The following is an 18,602-nucleotide window of genomic DNA, read 5'->3' as shown; positions in this document are numbered from 1 at the left end:
TAGAGAGATCATCCGTTTGAAAAACTCGATGAGCAGCTATCAATCTCTTACATCCTGTATAGAATACAAAATTAAAAGAAGAGCAAACACGGACCCCTGGACATACCAGAGGTATACTTGGTTAAATTGATGTCTCCCATTTTCTCTGACCTAAGATATCAAAAACATATTTTATATTTATAAATCATTACATTTGAAATGTTTTCGTTATATAGTTTCAATATGTTCAAAATTGAAATATATTACCCCTCCCTATATATGTAACTCTATACAAATGATTCCCACTGTTTTGGACTTTAATTGAGAAGTCGTGGGAGTTAATCATATTTCATACAGTAAATTGTATTCATTTTATTTATATTAAAACATAAATTTAGTTTTCATCTTCATTATTTTTTGAAAATAAGTTTGTAGCAAGTGTCGTTGATGATATAAGCAACTGCTTACACATCCCAATAAATTTTCAGAAATTATATCTTTTTAAATTATTAGAAAACACAGTGCAAGAAAAAAAATATATCTGTATTTACAATACAAAGAAGGAACATATAAATTATGTATAATCCAAAAAATAAAAGTGCATATACATGTATATCAAACTATTCTATACAAATTAATTTCTTAAATCTGGTTCACAGCCAAGAAAAGAGAGAAGAACGGATATAGAAGGAGCCTCTAGATGGACAAATGTGGAGGAACAGCGATCGGCGTATCCATGGTAGGCCATGACGTCATATTGGAGTCTGGAATAAGGAAAAACAGTTCTAGTAAATATTTATTGCATTGTATTTTACCTTAAAGGATAAGGCTTATATATATAATGTGTTAAATCATAAATTCTTGTTTAAATTTTTTTTAAACGTAATTGAGGTCTTTAGAATAACCTAATATCTCATATTTGTTAGAAAAATCCGTGCCTTTTATTCCTTTTGTCTAGTTACTTTTTAAACATTTGTAGACCATAGAATCCCCAGGAATAATAATTAATATCTAATCTAATCAACGTCTCACTCACGTGCACCATTATGGTGATTCCTGTAATGAACCTTTAACTCTTGTTGGTGGTTAAACTCGGCTCCGCAGTATTTACAGGGAAAATTCTTTTCTTTCACGTGCGTCCGTCTCACGTGACTGTCATGTGCTGCATGTGATGCGAAAGCTTTCCCACAGAATTTACACTATAAGAAGAAAGAAAATATTTTCATTGTTTTGAAATTCCAAATTTGATTAGACATTCATTACTAGCAGAAATATCCTATTGTCGCAGAGCTAGACCCAATATACACGTAGATTACAGTCAAAGATCCAATATTGACCATAGTCAATAGGCTACGTAAACTGTTCAACACTCTTTTGCGAATTACCTTGAAAGGCCTCTCTCCCGAGTGTTGTCTAATATGCGTCCGGAGAATGCTGGAGGCTGTGAAAGATTTGCTGCAGTAAACACACTTATAGGGGCGTTCCCCGCTGTGAACCTGTTCATAAAAGTTTTCAGTTTAATTAATTTATGCAATTTTTTTTAACTACGTCATTTATTTTCAGTGTTATGTATCTTTCCACATTTCTACAAACTACAGTCTACTCCGGATATAATGAAATCCTGGGGATCGACCTGAATTGTTCATTATATCCAAAGTTCAATATAACCAATGCTGAACTACACAAATATTGCTACCGGGGGATTTATTTCAACTTCAATATAACAGATATTTCAATATAACCGACTTCAATATAAGTGGAGTGGACTGCTTTACTTTAAAGGCATATTAGTTATTTCATTATGGATTCGTTGGTCCGAGATATTGTGATTATAGAAGTCGTTCTCTTTATTTAATACACATTTTAAGCGCACTCAACATTTAAAACATTTGTAGTAAATGGACTATTTTTCGCTATCATGAATTTGTCTGCTAGAACATTTTATACTTTAAAGATGATCATTAGCGTAATAACAACTTTAAGGATGAATAACAAACCAGAGAAATCTGATATGGATGGAAAGTGTACAATAAAATTTTTATATTGAAAAGTTTCAAATTTACCTTATTTAGTGAAAAAAATGCAGTTTTAGTAGGAAGTCATCTTTATTTTAAAAAAAACTTAAAACCCCTTTAGAAGCCTCAAACGCAGCCGACACGTAAATTTAATAAGCTACACAGCTATGGAATATGCATGTATTGCTGATTTTAGAGTTCCATTCAAATTTCAAAAGAAAGTCAGCCATTATGATGATGTAGTATCCTTCCTTAACATACAGAACTATTAGTAATTATGTCAGATGTTAAGGAGAACGATATCAATGTGAAAAATTTCGTGTTTTGAACAAATGTCATCATTAAGAATTATTTCCCGATAAATTGGCCGCTATTATTTGTTTTAGATAATATTTGTGAAAAAATGGCTCACCCTCATGTGTTTGTTGAGACTGGAGCTTTGACTGAAACTCTTGCCGCAGACGGAACACTTGTGTGGACGGTGTTTCTCATGGACGTGGAGAATGTGTATTCTTAAACGGTCTCGTTTCTCAAAAGATCTGTAATCAGACAAACCAAACTACACATATCGCAGTTAACTTTACAATGGTTCACGTAAATTGATGTTCCGGTAAGCAACATTTTCTACAACTAAATTTGATTTAAGGCCACTTGTTACAAGCACAATGATGAAAATAGATCCTAATTTTTTTTCTAAATTTTGACCACGATTTCTCATTATGTTCAATACAGTGGAAAAACTTTGTATACATTTATACAGAGAGGGACAACGTATGACAATATTTGGAGATAATAGAAAATATACAAGTTTCTAATATTTTAGGAATTAAATATCTGTACTAATTACAACCAGAATAAGCCAACAAAGATTTATCAACCCATGCATTCATTTTTTGTGTGTGTAGCTAGTGTCGTCTTTGATTAAGCAGCAAGAGAGAAAAGGAGAAAAGAAGGAGGGAGTTAAAGTAACTACGAAATGGGAAAACGACATGTATATATACAACATGTGATTATCTGTTTATATTGATGTTCAATCCGTTTTCCCCTTATCATGATTACCAACTAAAACTGAAGTTTGGTACCTCATAAACTTTCAAATTTTGAAATAGGCTAATCATGGCGTATGAATACACTTTTTTCATTTTAATCATTATTAAAATGATATTAAAATTATCAAAATGTAAATATAAGAAATTGTTCGTCAACTTTTGAAAGTATATAATAATGCACCTTGTACAGGCACACACGTTATTTAATGGAGTGTTATGTTATGAAGTCTCACACCGGCACACACACCTTATTTAATGGAGTGTTATGAAGTCTCGAGGTATATCATATCATACAGTCAAACATCCTTATCCCGAACACAATGGGGCCGAAAAAAACTTCGAAGAATCCATGGATTCAAGATAAAGCAAAACAAAACTGAATAAAGCTTTAGGTATTGATCTTAATTTTTATTTTGGTAATTTTACATATATAAGATCTTATGTCATCTAATTTCATTTAATTGTGTTTTATTATTTTATTCCTCTTCTTACCCTTGTAAAGCGCATTAGAGTAATTCGTTTTATATACGGCGCTATATAAATTTTATTATATCATCATCATCATGCTATCGAGGTTAAAATACGAAAAGAAAATGTAGTTGGGACTTCTAATTAATTTCGATATATCCATGGTATTTCAGATATCGATGTTCGAGATATTGAGATTCAACTGTATATACTCTTTTAAACCAGAGTCCACACGTTCCCTCAGGTGATGGAGAGATTGATGTGAAGCGCCCGTGGGTAACTGACGATGGTTTATAATATGTACAATCCGACACTCCTACAGAAATATATGTTTCAAATTGTTTGGTTTCCAAAATATGTTTTTGAACATGTTAAAATAAATTCTACATTGTCTTTGAAGCTCATCTCAATAATTCGAATTCATGATATCAATAATTCTGTGAAAGGGATTTTTTAAATACCTATAACTAGTATTTCGCATGGATGATTCGAATTCTTGATATCAAATATTTGTTAATTGTTTTAAAATTTGACATCAAGATTTCATTGTTGATATCAAGATTGAAAAATATTCATTTATATTTAGAAAAGCAAAATATTTTAACAGATGGGACTCCACAACTTTTTATTGAAGAATTTTTTAAAAGTGTGTCTCTGGTGCCTCATTACCATTCCTTATCATTTCATACAAATTTGGAATACCTTGCACATAAGTGGCACGGGAACTTTCGATTTCCTTGGTCAACGCATTTTGTATACTTAAGGTGCTTGTCTCTGTAGTATTTATACGCGAATACCTTCCCACATCTCTCACACTGGTATCCTTCCGCATCTGAAAAAAAAAACATGTCAAAAATTGCGTTGCGAGTCTTGAACAAGTACAATGGGTGCTATGAACGAAAACTTTATCGTTATAAACTCTATCAAGTTTAGTCACAGTATCACGAGACGTGTTTAGCGCCATAAATGCCAAGTTTGGTATAAAACCCATCGTATCCCAAAATCTGCACGTCAGGTCCTCGGCTTTAATTCCGTTTAATGGCCCGATAAGCTTGTCTATCAGTCCCTTAAAGACATTGTCGTAAAGCAGGCAGCAAACAAATCTTTTTATTTTCCCTGGTTGTTACGTCTTTAATTGGACGGCCATTTTGAGAGGAGGATTCCTTGTGGTTTAGCGTCGTTTATTTGAACAATAAAACAATCGCTAAGTTAAGAGGATTGCACGGCGCAAGTCTCTTGGGACATCCTTTCCTAAATCTTGGACTATTAATGGCGGATTATTCCAGAAGGAAATCAAACTCGAGACCCGTCTATAATCTCCAAAATCTCATCTTCACCACAATGACGAGGTTGTCTTTGTTATAGACAATCATAAAAACAAAGATACGTCATATCAACAGAGATCTGCGGTTGTTTCTGCATCACATACAAATATCTTGAACCGATACTTGTGTATTTTGTTGTGACCAAACAACGATTTAATTTTCAATTTAGTCTTAAGTATCAAATACTTACACTAATCAAATAGAACTATTGTCAAAATTTGCCATAAGTTTTATCAGCCATGACATCTCTATATTTTTGTTTACTACTGTAGTTTTCAACTCGTTTCGTTCGACATGTAAGCATCTCCGAGATTCTCGATTGAGAGTCCCGTGGGCATCCGGTTTAGAATAGGTCCTCAGTACCCTTTGTTTCTCGTAAGAGGTTACTAAATGGGGCGGTCCTTCGGATGAGACCGCAAAAATCGAGCCCCCATGTCACAACATAGAACCGAACCCTCCCTGCTCAAAGGCCATAAGCGTCGATCATATGCCTAAATTTTGCAGCAGCCCTTCACCGGCAAGGGTGAAGTCTCCATATGAGTGAAAGATTCACAATATACAACCAACCATCCTTGATTGAGAACAACTCACTTTCAGGCTCTGGCGCGGTGTTGCCATACTCCCCAATGCCCTGTAGTGTGACAGGTATGCCCATGAACTGAGTGTACATGTCGCCGTACCACACCAATAATTCGGTCCCCATCGGAATGTCTTTACATACTTCATAGTAGATGGTTTCTCCGTCTTGAGCGACGACCAGATTCTGTTCTCCGGAATACCTCGCACAGTTCACATAAGACATCCAATTCCCTGTTGCCCCCCGGCCGTCAATGAAGTGGCTTAGTTTACCGTGTTTGAAAATCTGCCAAAATAGCAATTAAATACTATAAACTGTCATGCAGAATAGCAAGTAAATACAACAAACTGTCATGTATCGTAGCAAGTAAATACAACAAACTGTCATGTAGAATAGCAAGTAAATACTACAAACTATCATGTAGAATAGCAAGTAAATACTACAAATTATCATGTGAAAGGTGAAAATAACGAACAGTGATCAATCTCATAACTCCTATAAGGAATACAAAATAAAGAGTTGGTGCCTAGGGAGAGTAAGCATCCCCTATCGACCGGTCACACCTAATATGAGCCCTATATCTTAATGAGGTAAACGAAGTAATATGTAGTAAGTACAATATCAATTGAATACTACAAACTATCACGTAGAATTATCTGTGTTCCAATTTGAATTTCGTGAGCTCATTTTTTTTTTACAATCTTGAAATATTATTAGTATTAGTAACTCGAAATCAAAATGATAAAGATCGTTAACAATTCCATATTATTTTCTTGTGTCTTGGTTTGGTAATAAACTGAAATCTACATAAAAACAAAACTTTGTATGAACCCCCCAAAAGCCTTTGATTCTGTAAAATGGAAATTTTTCCTGAAACTTTCAAAATCTTTGGGGAATACTTTCTATGATGGATTTCAATACATAGTGTAATACCTATATTTAGAATATAAACAAAATGATGGGTGAATTTCAAATAACTAGGATGTTTTTCTCTTTGTGGCAGAAATTTTATTCAAATAGTCTACTTCGGATATACTGAAATTTAGCGGATCAGCTTGAATTGTTCATCATATCCAAAGTTCAATAACAGATGGTGAACTATACAGATAACTGGGGATTTATTTATTCTTCAGTATAACAGATAGTTCAATATAAACAACTTCAATGTAAGTGGAGTAAACTGTAATGTCAAGTCATGATATTCTGGGTCTCGGAACAGCTAATATTTCAACAAGTATGAAATTGGCACTGCATGCTAATGATGTTATGCGTACTATCACTAGAGTGGATTAACTATAGAATAAAAGACGTTAAAAATGAATTTGAATTGCTCAGAGGGGGGGGGGGGTAGAGAGAAGAGGACTGTCCTTTATCAGTCCAATCTTGCATTCTGACCTTTCAATACTACACTATAAAAAATAAATAAAAATAAATTTTGAACGTTGTCAAAAATAACGAGGGAGGGGGCACTGCCTCTGCCCCTTGATTTCACGTGCCTGTAATCAGAAATATACAACAGGGTAGTGTAAGTGTTAATGAATGAAAGGTGAAGATAACGAAACTCCTATAAGCAATACAAAATAGATAGTTGGGCAAACACGGACCCCTGGACACACCAGAGGTGGGATCAGGTGTCTAGGAGGAGTAAGCATCCCCTGTCGACCGGTCACACCCGGAGTTATCCGTAGTCAAAATCAGTGTGCCAAGAACGGCCTAACAATCGGTATTAAACACGTCCGACAGCATTTGACCCAATGATAGGTTGTATTGACGAACTAGATCGTTATAACGACCATAGAATTTGCGAAATGCTGACTTTAATCGAGATTGTTGAAATCCCTGTACCATCAACTTGTTTGTCAGTAGCTTGCCTCGATTTAAAAACTGACTATATATAGAATACAAAGCAAAATCGATTAAGTGTTCACGAATTTCCAAAATAATCTCAAAGGAAAACAACAATATTCAAATCTTTGTGGAAAATGCTGAAAGATATACGAGAGCGGACAGGACATTCCGTACCAATTGCACATAAATAAATTAGAATTACATAATCGTAATTTGTTAAGCGTCTTCCAGTATTTTACATGAGGCTATCAATGAATCCAAATGTTCAAACGTGATCAACAAAATGACACTGTTTTTTTTATTCTTAACGCAATCTATAATCTTTTAAAATCTTCTTGACTAATGGGAATCAAACTACCATAGAGAATGCAGTGATAAAGAGAAGTCTTCACCAAACACGACCTTCCACACAGTAACGAAACCCTTTATCTTGTCCATAACTGATATATAATGCAGACATTTTACATGCTAAAGATATTATGGATGAAACTGTTGCGAAACCACTGGAGCACGCACTTGCACGAAAACATCATGTGTTAATATTTTATCCCATTTCTTTTCTTCATAAGCTCATATAGTAATTCAATTTTAGTACCTTTTAACACACTAGTACAGTAGTAACATCAATCAAACGTTCATTGTAAATTAAAACAAAAATAGTCATGTTATATACATGTATATATAATTAAGCTGAAAGAAGAATGAATTTTTTGAATATACATGTATATATATCCAATATTATCCAAGCATTGCAATATAGCATAGCTAGTGTGCATTCCCCCGCTGTGTGGAATATGTTGAGATATAAGCATAGGAATATATTTCTAAGATGATGGGATAGAGGTTATAAATTCATATGTTTGCTAAATACAATATGGTACAAATATTATACTATACGTTCCTGAAAAAAGTAATTATATATAAGCAATAATTATTCTATATATTGTATATGTTTTATAATTTGAATAATTGATAATAGCTACATTCCCAATGTCTTCCCACAAAATGTTTACCTGGGTCTACATAGACTTTTGAGGATGGTCTCCCAAGTAAATACGAATATAACCTGCAACATTTATAAGATTTAAAATATGTTTATGTAATACACTTCTCACAAAAAAGCCTCCCCCTTCAATTTATCTCTTTACTCGTTTTAAACGTCTGTCTTTCTGTCTGTACATATTCTTTCTTGACAATTCAGTGTATACTCTTTCTGATACAGGGAACCCAGATACCCTATAGAAAAGGATACTGAACGACCTCCGCGTGCGTCCAAATGAAATACATCTTGTAAATAAAAGGAGGAAATTACAAAGAACTAGGTTCCTTGATTGAAAATCTAATTAGGCCCTAATTCTGAGTGGAATCTTAAACTACGCAAACTGCAAAAGTGTTTATATGAGTTTGTTGTTAAATAGGCGGGATATACGAAACAGGTTATGATTTTAGAAACGAATGCTGAATTTACTGTATACAAGTATGTACTTCCCGCCATTTCCTTCAAATTACAAAATTACCGCTGCTCTTAGCGTTTTGACGTCAGAAAGTGTAGGACGAATGCATCGAACGCGACGAAATATAGATATGCATATGATTACATCTCGTGAAGTGTCGCATATATGTGAAAATTGTTATAGTTAACGCATATGGCCAATAACTTCAAATCGAAAAATTGCCCAAAGATTCAATTTTGACTTATATTTTACTTGTAAAACATCACCAACTTTATGAACCTATATCAGAAAGTGAAAATCGTCACTATGAAGTCTCACGATACTATAGTGGTTAACTTCACAGCCATGACAGCTAGGGGACGAAAAATCAAATCTCAAGCATGACTCAAAAACAGGGACTGCGGCGAACTGTACCAGCGTTCTAGTAAACTAACCCGAAATATCACACACCTGTGTACACAACTGATATATCACACATCTGTGTACACAACTGATATACCACACACCTGTGTACACAACTGATATATCACACACCTGTGTAGACCCCGGGATATACTTCGTGATGCTTCTATCTGTAAAACACTTTCTCTATCGATTCTTAGAAATTCTAGATTGTAGTTCACCCCAAGGTCACATGTACTTTTCTTCCCGACCGTGCATGAATACACACACTGAATTACTTTCAACTTTTGTAAAAGAATTAAAGTAAGTTCAATAGTACACAATAAAATCAACGCGAAAATCCGCATCACGCGGAGGCTGTCGTGCAATGTTTATTTTGCTGTCATTGTTGTTTGAACAAATTATCAACTTGTTGAGGGAAAAAATGAATATTACCGTTGATTACGTTTCATCAGTTGTTAATTGTTTGATAATTTCCTTTCTTCTTTTAGAGAAAAACTATTCTTTAATGTTCAGAAAACCACGTGACTGCCAGAATGGCTGCATGTTGAATTTTGGATTCTTATGTAATAAGATGATATCTTTCAGAACCAAAAATCGTACGATACAGTCCGGTATGAATTGCATGATGTAGATAGAAACAATAAGACATGATTTTAGTTTATTATAGTGCGGATATGACGTCCCTCTGCATCGATTGTAGGAGGATGACGCGCTTACGTGCGTTATAAAATTTATCCTATAACGCTACATCTATAGCGACCTTCATACAAGGATAATGACTACGGAAATCATACACTTTATTGTTTAATAAATGATACACGTGTGCTATTACTTTGTATGATATTTCACAAGATTTCGCACATGTGGTCATAATTATTCATTTGATATATGAATGCATTTATTGTTCATATTCTAAACAAAAACATGTGCTGTAAGAGTGATTCTATATTGTATTGTTACCTCCCACATAAAACTGTTGTCATCGAAAGTTTTGATTTCGCTGGTGTTGACGACTTTCCCTTTAAAGGGTCCAAACTTTCTGCCCCTTAGAATAGATTCCTTCCGACAAAAAACCCCATAGTGAATGATCCCGGCAAACGTTGTAGGGCAAATGCAGAGGTCTAAAAAAAAATTGAATGTAAAATCTAAGTATATTTATTTTTTCTAAATGAATACAGAGAAGGTAAACTATTTGGGTTTTACCTTCCGGAAGTTCGTGAGGTGGTGGATCTGTCCGGGACAACTTCCAGGAGTTCATAGAACACTGAGGAGATAGACCGCTTTGCTGGGAGAGAATCCGCTCTATTCCTAGCGATTCACAAAATTACAGGTAATTAGCATTACATAAAATCAGGTGACATTGATGAATCTGGTAGCGAATGCTAGAAATTACTTCCCCTTATATATGTTAAGAACGAACATTTTGATGATGTCTTGATAAATAGAATACAAACCATGACTTATCTCCCCTACTTTGAGCCCGCTGAGAGCGTGGGCGGGAGATCCCCGACATCCGGAATGAGAGAATCCGAAAAGGACGTAGTCCAGCTGATCTTGAGTGAAGTAAAACGTGGGCTGTCTTTGTGGCGGGGCCGGAAGACTGTGCTGTGCGGGGTACATCCGGTTAGAAATGTCCGCCAGAGCCTTACACTGCATGATGGTCGAACGCAGGGACGGCAGGCAGTCGGCATTTTGTGCAATCTGTTGGGGGTAGTATCCAGTCCTGTAGGAAATGGAATATTAATTAGGGGGGATCTCGAATCCATCAACCACGGGTAACACTCCACCCCGAACCAAAAGTTAACACGAGTTTAGATCAAAATATCCTCCTAGTCTAATCATTTATCACGACACCCACCTATACATTTAATCCATTAAATAACAAACGAACAAGAAACATTGGTGCACGCACCAAAGTTATGGGCCGAACAAATTTCCAAGAGAGTATCATTGTTTCCATAAACTAAAACTGTCTCGTAAACATATTGATTGGACAAGTGTCCAAATTCGACCCATTAACATACAAAATGAACAGTAATCTGTTACTCCTTAAAGATCTGTGAACTACGTGTATGTCCAGTAGGCAAAGGTTCTCCAGTGGACTTTTTTAAAGAGCAGTCTGAACCTTAACCGTAAACCATTGTGACCTCAGAATAATGTGTTTATATGCTGCTTTACGTCTCATTCTCGAATTTTTCACTCTTATAGAGACGTCACCTTCGGGGGAATTGAGCAGTGAGGGTTCTTTATCGTGCTAACGCCTATCGTGACACAGGACCATGGCTTACAAGCCTCATCTGAATGACCTCAAAATAATAGATATGGGTTATTCTGCTCCTTGGATGTTATAAGTTTGATGAATATTTACAATGTTCATTATTGGAAAATATTGAGCTTTTATCACTTGAATAAATTAAGCAAACATTTTCTAATGTGCAAAATAATTCAAGCAATGACTGTTGCATGAATACTGCATTAATTTAATTTCACACTTTCCATATTAAAACTGTGACATTTAATTTGGGTTATCCAAATATCATAACCTTTCGCTATGAAATAAATCAGATTTATTCAAGATTGAAAATTTTATTGGCACAACCTGTGACAATATTTAACAAAATAGTATAATGCAATAATCAAAACATTCTTTAGCACCCTTGGAATTATGCATTTAAAAATAAAAAAATGACGCCACCTCTATAAATAGGTCAGCAGATAAGCGCACGTGACCTGTGTGTTACACAAAAAAAACAACAAAAAAAAAAAAAAAAAACAAAAACAAATGTTTAAAAAACACCACCGAATTACTTTACATACAAAATGAAAACGTATCATGATAATCAGTAATCCAACTTAAAAAAAAAAAATACACACTCATCCCGCAGAAACTCATACACTTCTCAAATTCTTATTTCATAGAATGGGCCGGCTCGTGCCGGCCCATAACAAATAAATCAACGAACAAAAAAAAAAAAAAACACCCGAAAAACAAAAACCAAAGACGAGACGAACCAACCACGACTTTCTTTGTGAAGGTACATGTAACAATGGCGATAGATTGATTGTTGAATTATTTAGTGAACTTTTACAATATTCTAACTGTCTGTATCTTATCTAGTGCTGATCAACTGAGTATGTTTTCATCTATTACTAATAACGACGAACAAGAGGTAATAGATATTATTTCTATTTTTTCTCTCTTGCAAACAAAGGCATAGGTTATGAATTATGAAATATTAAATCTACTATAACTACTTACTATGATATTTAATAAGTCACTGTTAGAAAATATTTCCTCAACTTCTAGGAAAATATAGATAATGTTTAAAGAAGTGTTGGGGAATTGTTACTAAACATTTTCATAATCATACTAATGATTTCTTTTATCGATACCAAGCTTGTTTTTACTCAGTCTACATTTATCAAATTTTAATGTTCAAAGTCTGGATGGTAAATCATGTCGTATATATGTTTGTTTGTTTGTTTGTTGGGTTTTTATTTATTTATTTTTTTTTTTTTTGTGATCTTTCCAAAGTTTTTCAAAATTTTTGGCATGTACCTAGTCTCATTTTCAAATTACAAACATGGTAGACCTGATGATTTGTTGCAATGGTTTAAAAGTTATTCAAGTAACAGATCTTAAGAAAGTGATTTATAGATATTTGCTGTCTTGCAGCCTCAATATCCATACTGGTGTAAACTTCATCGTCGCAAGACACGACTAAAATGTACGCTCCTTTTCAGGGAGAAGAGCGTACATTTCGGAGAGAAGAGCGTACATTTCGGGGAGAGGAGTGTAGATTTTGGGGAAAGGAGTGTAGATTTCGGGGAGAGGAGTGTAGATCATTGTCATTGTGGAAAATTGTCATTGTGTGACTAACCAATTCTATGCCTAATGATACATCCATTTCATTGTTTAAACACTTGCTTACCCTAATATTGTTCATACCATTGTTCAGTCAATCATTTGATTTATATATAAAGCCATGACAAACACTGCCAAACAGTCTTATAGTGATTTATTGTGTCGACATAATCAGTTATTACGTATAAAGATATGTCGTAGAATACTAACCGCGGCATTCCTTTGATCTTTGCAATAACCGTGGTAGAATAATGCATTAGGCAACCATGGCGACTTCATGGCACGGTCATATTTCGGAAATTTTTGATTTCTGCCGGAAGAGAGACTTTAGTAGACAAATGTTTATCCAATCTAAATATACGGTTAGACAGAAACTTTGTCAAGAGTGACCGTTTTGCATCCACGGCAGGGTAGCTCAGTGGTAGAATGTTCGCTTCGTAACCGATATATTGATTGTATATTATTTAACGTCCCTCTCGAGAGACTTTCACTTATATGGAGACGTCACCATTGCCGGTGAAGGGCTGCAAAATTCAGTCACCTCAAGTTACGACAAGCAAGGGGTACTGAGGACACATTCTAACCCGGATCCCCACAGGGTTGTAACCGTTCGAGCCATGCTCGTGTCATGGCCGTATCAAACCCTTGACGCAAACGTAGGTTAGTGATTGTTCCTTCGCCAAACGCTCGGAGAACCCTCACTGCTACGGCCCTGAGCGCTAAGCATAGGTCTAAATTTGTGGTACTTCTTCTCTGGCTGGTAACGTCTCAATATAAGTGAAAAATTCTCGACGGGGTGTAAAACAAACAATCAATCAGCCAACCATCCAGTTTCTCCCATCTGACTGTTTAATGTATGGATGTATTTTGATAGCTTTAGCTAAGGTCGAACGTCCGGTGTATTAGACAGTGAAAGTGTGACTGTCGCTTTAGGGAGTGTAGGTCAGGACGCGCCTTCATGTATTGCTGACCATACTTTAGTTAAATATCACGTGAATTAGAATCACTGAAAGTTCTCAATGTTCTTGTATACATGAAGTAACCATCCTGAGCAGAGTTAATTTGGCATGCTTGTTTAGTTTAGTTTATTGAAACCTTGAGAAACATCTCATTGGTAAGGTACAGTTAAATAATTTATAATCAAGTAACAATATACTAGTGAGTATAACTATGTGAAAAGAATCATGTGACCAAATATGGAGGATGGACAAACATTATATTCTATAAGTTTCTTAGGCTCAGTGCCTTTATGAAAAACGTTGCTAATTTACATAATGCTTTTCTGTTTCTTGTGGTGTTACATTACGTGCTGAATGTTATCCCTCGGAAGTGATAGTGTTAAATGTCCACGTCTGATTGTATTTAAAAATAATTTCCGTTTTGTTAAAATTATTAGAAAATAAACCCCATTACCCGCCATTGATAATAAAACTCAGACCCCGTGTGACCCGTTTCTATTCTCTTTCGACTGAACTAGCCTAATAACATTTTCTGGGGGTACGTTTTTTTCGACAAATAATTGATTTCTCTTTTGGTTGTCGGCTGATTTTTACATTTGTAAATTGCTACCAGTCCTGCGAAGCCTTTGTGACATATGTACCTTTGATGCGATTTAAGATAGTTGTTATACAATAATATTTACATGTGCAATTGCAATTATATTTTAAAAAGTAGAAGTCTTTGCTACGAATCAAAAAATCATCCGGATGTGTGTATTGATCATGCAAAATGGTAATCATTAATAGATTAATTTCTAGTAATTTCCTGAACAATATTCATAAACTTTCTTTTTCACAGTTAATTTTACAAAATTGTAGCATAAGAAATAGGTTTGCTTAATTAAAAACATACTAACGACAAAAGCGAAGTTTGGGATCACGTGATTAGGACAGTCAACCAATGCAACAAACCGAGATACGCTACGTGTCCGCACACAACACAAGGGTCCAAATTTCTCTTCATAAAATGAAAGTAAATCTACAGTGAAAACATGTGTTAGTTCCAACCTTATTTCTGTAATTACATGTACCTGCACAGGATGCGTTGGGAACTACATCGATCAGACAGGAGACACCGGATGACCGTTCAACGAGAACCCGTGTACCCGTGTCAGCGATCTCATAGAAAGTTGCACCAAAAATACTAACCCAAATTTTACGGTTTTTCAGATTTATAAATTCCACAGAAACAAAAAAAAATTTTAAATGAAAAAATAAATAAATAAATAAATAAAAAGGATGTAAAACCAAAGAAAACAATCTACTCAAAGACCTTACTTACATGTAAATGCTACATAATCAAGCTTTATACTTCCTCGCAATAATGTAATATAATTACAATTTTCCAGTAATATTTTACAAGTATTATATTATGACGTCATGATGAACTATTTACGCATTCATGAAAAGTATGCTGGGATAAAGCGTTGCAGTTCATAACCTCATTTATTTCTTATATTTACAGTCTACTTTCATTTCTGTGGGAATTTCCAGGCGTTAAAATATACATACTATAGAAATACAATTCATCAAGATTCCAATCTAATTAAAATTAGATCCTCTGATCCACTCATCTACTGTCGTTACATAGCGATAGATGAGCGGATCATAGGATATAATTTTAATTAGATTGTCAAGATTAAAGGCTATCATTATCATTGCAATTTGTAAAGTATCAAAGACAATAAAGAAAATTGTCAATATTGATCTATGTACATTTTGTGCAGAGAGAGAGAGAGAGAGAGAGAGAGAGAGAGAGAGAGAGAGAGAGAGAGAGGACATGTTTAGTGTGAAAATGCAAAATAGTATTGTTGTTTTAAAAAAAAACCCACTCTTTTTGTTGGGTTGTTAAGAAAATGAAATAACAAATTTAATTGATTAGCATTTAAAGTATTTTGTATATTGTTGCAAATGTAGAGGTATAATCCGCTTTTGTTGAATAACCTTATTACCACGTAGACAAATGCCTACACAGTAGAAAGGCAGTTAGCATGTAGAAACAACTATGTAGATATTTTTGAGAAGAAATGGAAGGCATTTCAAAACTTAAAAGATTTTTTGTCTTAGATTATCTAGTAATTGTATGTATTAGCATTTGTGTCCTTTAAGTTATTAATATTGACACCATAACAGTACATTTAGCATACATTTGATTAAATCATATGATAAGCCATAATAATTGCATTCCTTTCTATCAATCTTCTAGATATCACACGAAGGGAAAAAAAAAGTGACATCAATAACAGGGAGTAGCTATAAATATTAAACATGGCTGATTCTGCATATTAAACATGGCTGATTCTCCATCGCTATTAAGTATCACAATGATGTACATATCTTACAGAACAGAAGAGCAATTTGTAAGACGCTTTAAATGATTAATTTCTGCTCGCTTTGAGCTCCTCTAACTTCCACTCATTCTACTAGTAGCGAAATCGGAACTATTGGTTTTTGTTAGTTTCAAGATGTTTATCGCATAAAGCTAATGTCAATTAACCCAAAATCCGTAACGAATTTTCAAAAGAAAACTAGTTTAATTGGTGATACCGTTTTGTTTCACTACCGTCACAGATCTTGATTGTACATTAAAATTAATGAAACAATAGCAAATTATAGTGAATTATGTATTATGATTAAGACCAAAAATGATATCTCTATTTCAATTTATACACATCTTCATTAAAATATTCTGCTTTACAATGAATTTCTATATGAAGAAAAATGAAATTGGATATTCGTTACTTACTTAGCTAAGGTTTTGCTCGTTGGATTTTCCTTGTCAGCCTCATGCATGCTTATAAATCAAAAGTCTACAGTTTGTGTGAGCAATCAGGGGAAAAATTTGCTTAAATCTGAGGACCCAGCGATTAAAGTCATTTAAAAAGGCATTAAACGCACAGCCTGTAATTCTAACATTTGTGTTACCATCAAAGTGATAAATTTTATGGTATCACTGAACATATGCGAGCATGGAAATTTTAATGTTCGGCTCGAGCGCCACCCGGCCAATCTAGGACTTTGCCAGCGGGAGTTCTCTCGAAGTCGGATGCAAAAGAAACATACAAGACTTATGATAAAGATCTATTTCAACAACAGTTTGTTAAATAAATTTTTATTTTATTGTACTGATTATTTCGTCATATTCATTAAATCAAACGTAGTGAAACTTTAATGCATCTCAATAATTCATGATTATTTCATCAATTACGAGGTGCATCTTAAAACGCCATTTAGAATAATTATCTGCAAATTTATTTCCTGTGCATTCAGACAAGGACAAAACGGCGTCTTAAATATAAAAAGAAAAAACACACACGAAAAAACCCACAAAAGAGAAGAAAAAAAAAAAAGAATTAAGATAACCTATATTCTTATGAATTCGCGGAGTTATCCAAGTTTCAGAAAGAATGCCTTGAAATTGGAGTTGATTTACTTAAGTTTTAGTGGCCTACAATAAAAATTATTTTGATGAATATACGAATCACAGAAAAATAATGAAGAGCAACCCTATTATATTTTCATTAAAGCTGTCAATTCGTTCAGCGAAAAGAAAGAATTCACTGAATTCTAATGGGTTTTTTCACACGTGGATATGATTGATATCTACCATTCTAAAAAACGAAGTTTGTCATAAGCAATGATTTTCAAAGTACGTTAATATAAAAATAAATCTTCTTGCGACGGACGTAGGTGAGAGAACATATAGAATGAGTCGTTAATATTTGCAATCTGCCGAAATCTGTATGTAACAGTATATGTTTCAATAAATTGGATTCAAAACTTATGAACCATTGACAGAAAAGTCTTAAGAATCACGTCGGGCACCTGGCTTCTTAAGATGTGTTGCATCAACAACTTTAGAATTAGTAAACAAAATCTCTCCAAAGGCATCTGTGCTGCCCAAATCAATTGATTCAGGTGAATGAATATTAATTTAATGTTTTAAACACATTAACCTTTATTGATGTACGTATTCAAATAGAGCACATTTTTGTTTCATTTCAAATCTCAAAATGGGATAATTTAAATCAGTAAATTTAACCACCATGTGGTTTATGTATTTTTCCATCAATCTTTTATAATTGAGACCATTAGGTTATTTATTCTATATTTATCGGCTACGTTTAATTCGGGTTTCTTTAACATGATTTTTATGGCATACAAAACTGAAACGTATATAAAAAAATTATTTTTATAGTATGATCTTTATCATTTTCTTTTTACATATTTACTAATTCTGAATCTGAGCGACATACTTACCCAAACTGCATCGGGTTCTGAAAATAATTAGTAGTGAAAGTTGTCTCCATTGTTAGATGTTTTAGAGTCCCAGTGTATTGCGGCAACGGCAGGTTATGTACAATGGGGAGAAGGAGGCATTTCCACCAATCACGATAAAACAATTGAGAGATTGTGTCTGTATTGTCCAATCAGGAGATAGCACTAATCAATTATCCTCCTGGATTTTTCTCGTTCATCGATTATTCAATTAACGGGTGTGACAAACTGAATGAGTTTTACGAACACATCCTACTATTTCGAAGAATAAAGGGTTATAAAATGAGAATGGAAATTGTACGCAAAAAATTAATTTACGTTAAGATTCTAATTTTGTCCAC

The 18,602-nt window shown here is 34.2% G+C and overlaps 1 protein-coding gene across 1 annotated transcript; it reads right to left on the bottom strand.

The window, feature by feature from the left end:
• Positions 1–501: 501 nt before the first annotated feature.
• LOC125659988 (PR domain zinc finger protein 14-like) lies at positions 502–18,293 on the bottom strand. The gene is made up of 10 exons (XM_056146986.1): positions 18,244–18,293; positions 10,575–10,843; positions 10,324–10,428; positions 10,081–10,241; positions 5,428–5,698; positions 4,214–4,343; positions 2,407–2,533; positions 1,365–1,475; positions 1,016–1,178; positions 502–743 (listed from the first exon to the last, which is right to left on the bottom strand). Exons 1-10 carry the CDS (start codon positions 18,291–18,293, stop codon positions 676–678), a joined length of 1,455 nt encoding a protein of 484 aa, XP_056002961.1. The 3' UTR covers positions 502–675.
• Between the last annotated feature and the right edge of the window lie 309 nt (positions 18,294–18,602).

The sequence above is a fragment of the Ostrea edulis genome, chromosome 1 (genome assembly GCF_947568905.1).
Source record: "Ostrea edulis chromosome 1, xbOstEdul1.1, whole genome shotgun sequence".
NCBI lineage: Eukaryota > Metazoa > Mollusca > Bivalvia > Ostreida > Ostreidae > Ostrea > Ostrea edulis.
The sequence above is the reverse complement of the archived record's forward strand: the minus strand, read 5'-3'. Positions and strand labels throughout refer to the sequence as shown.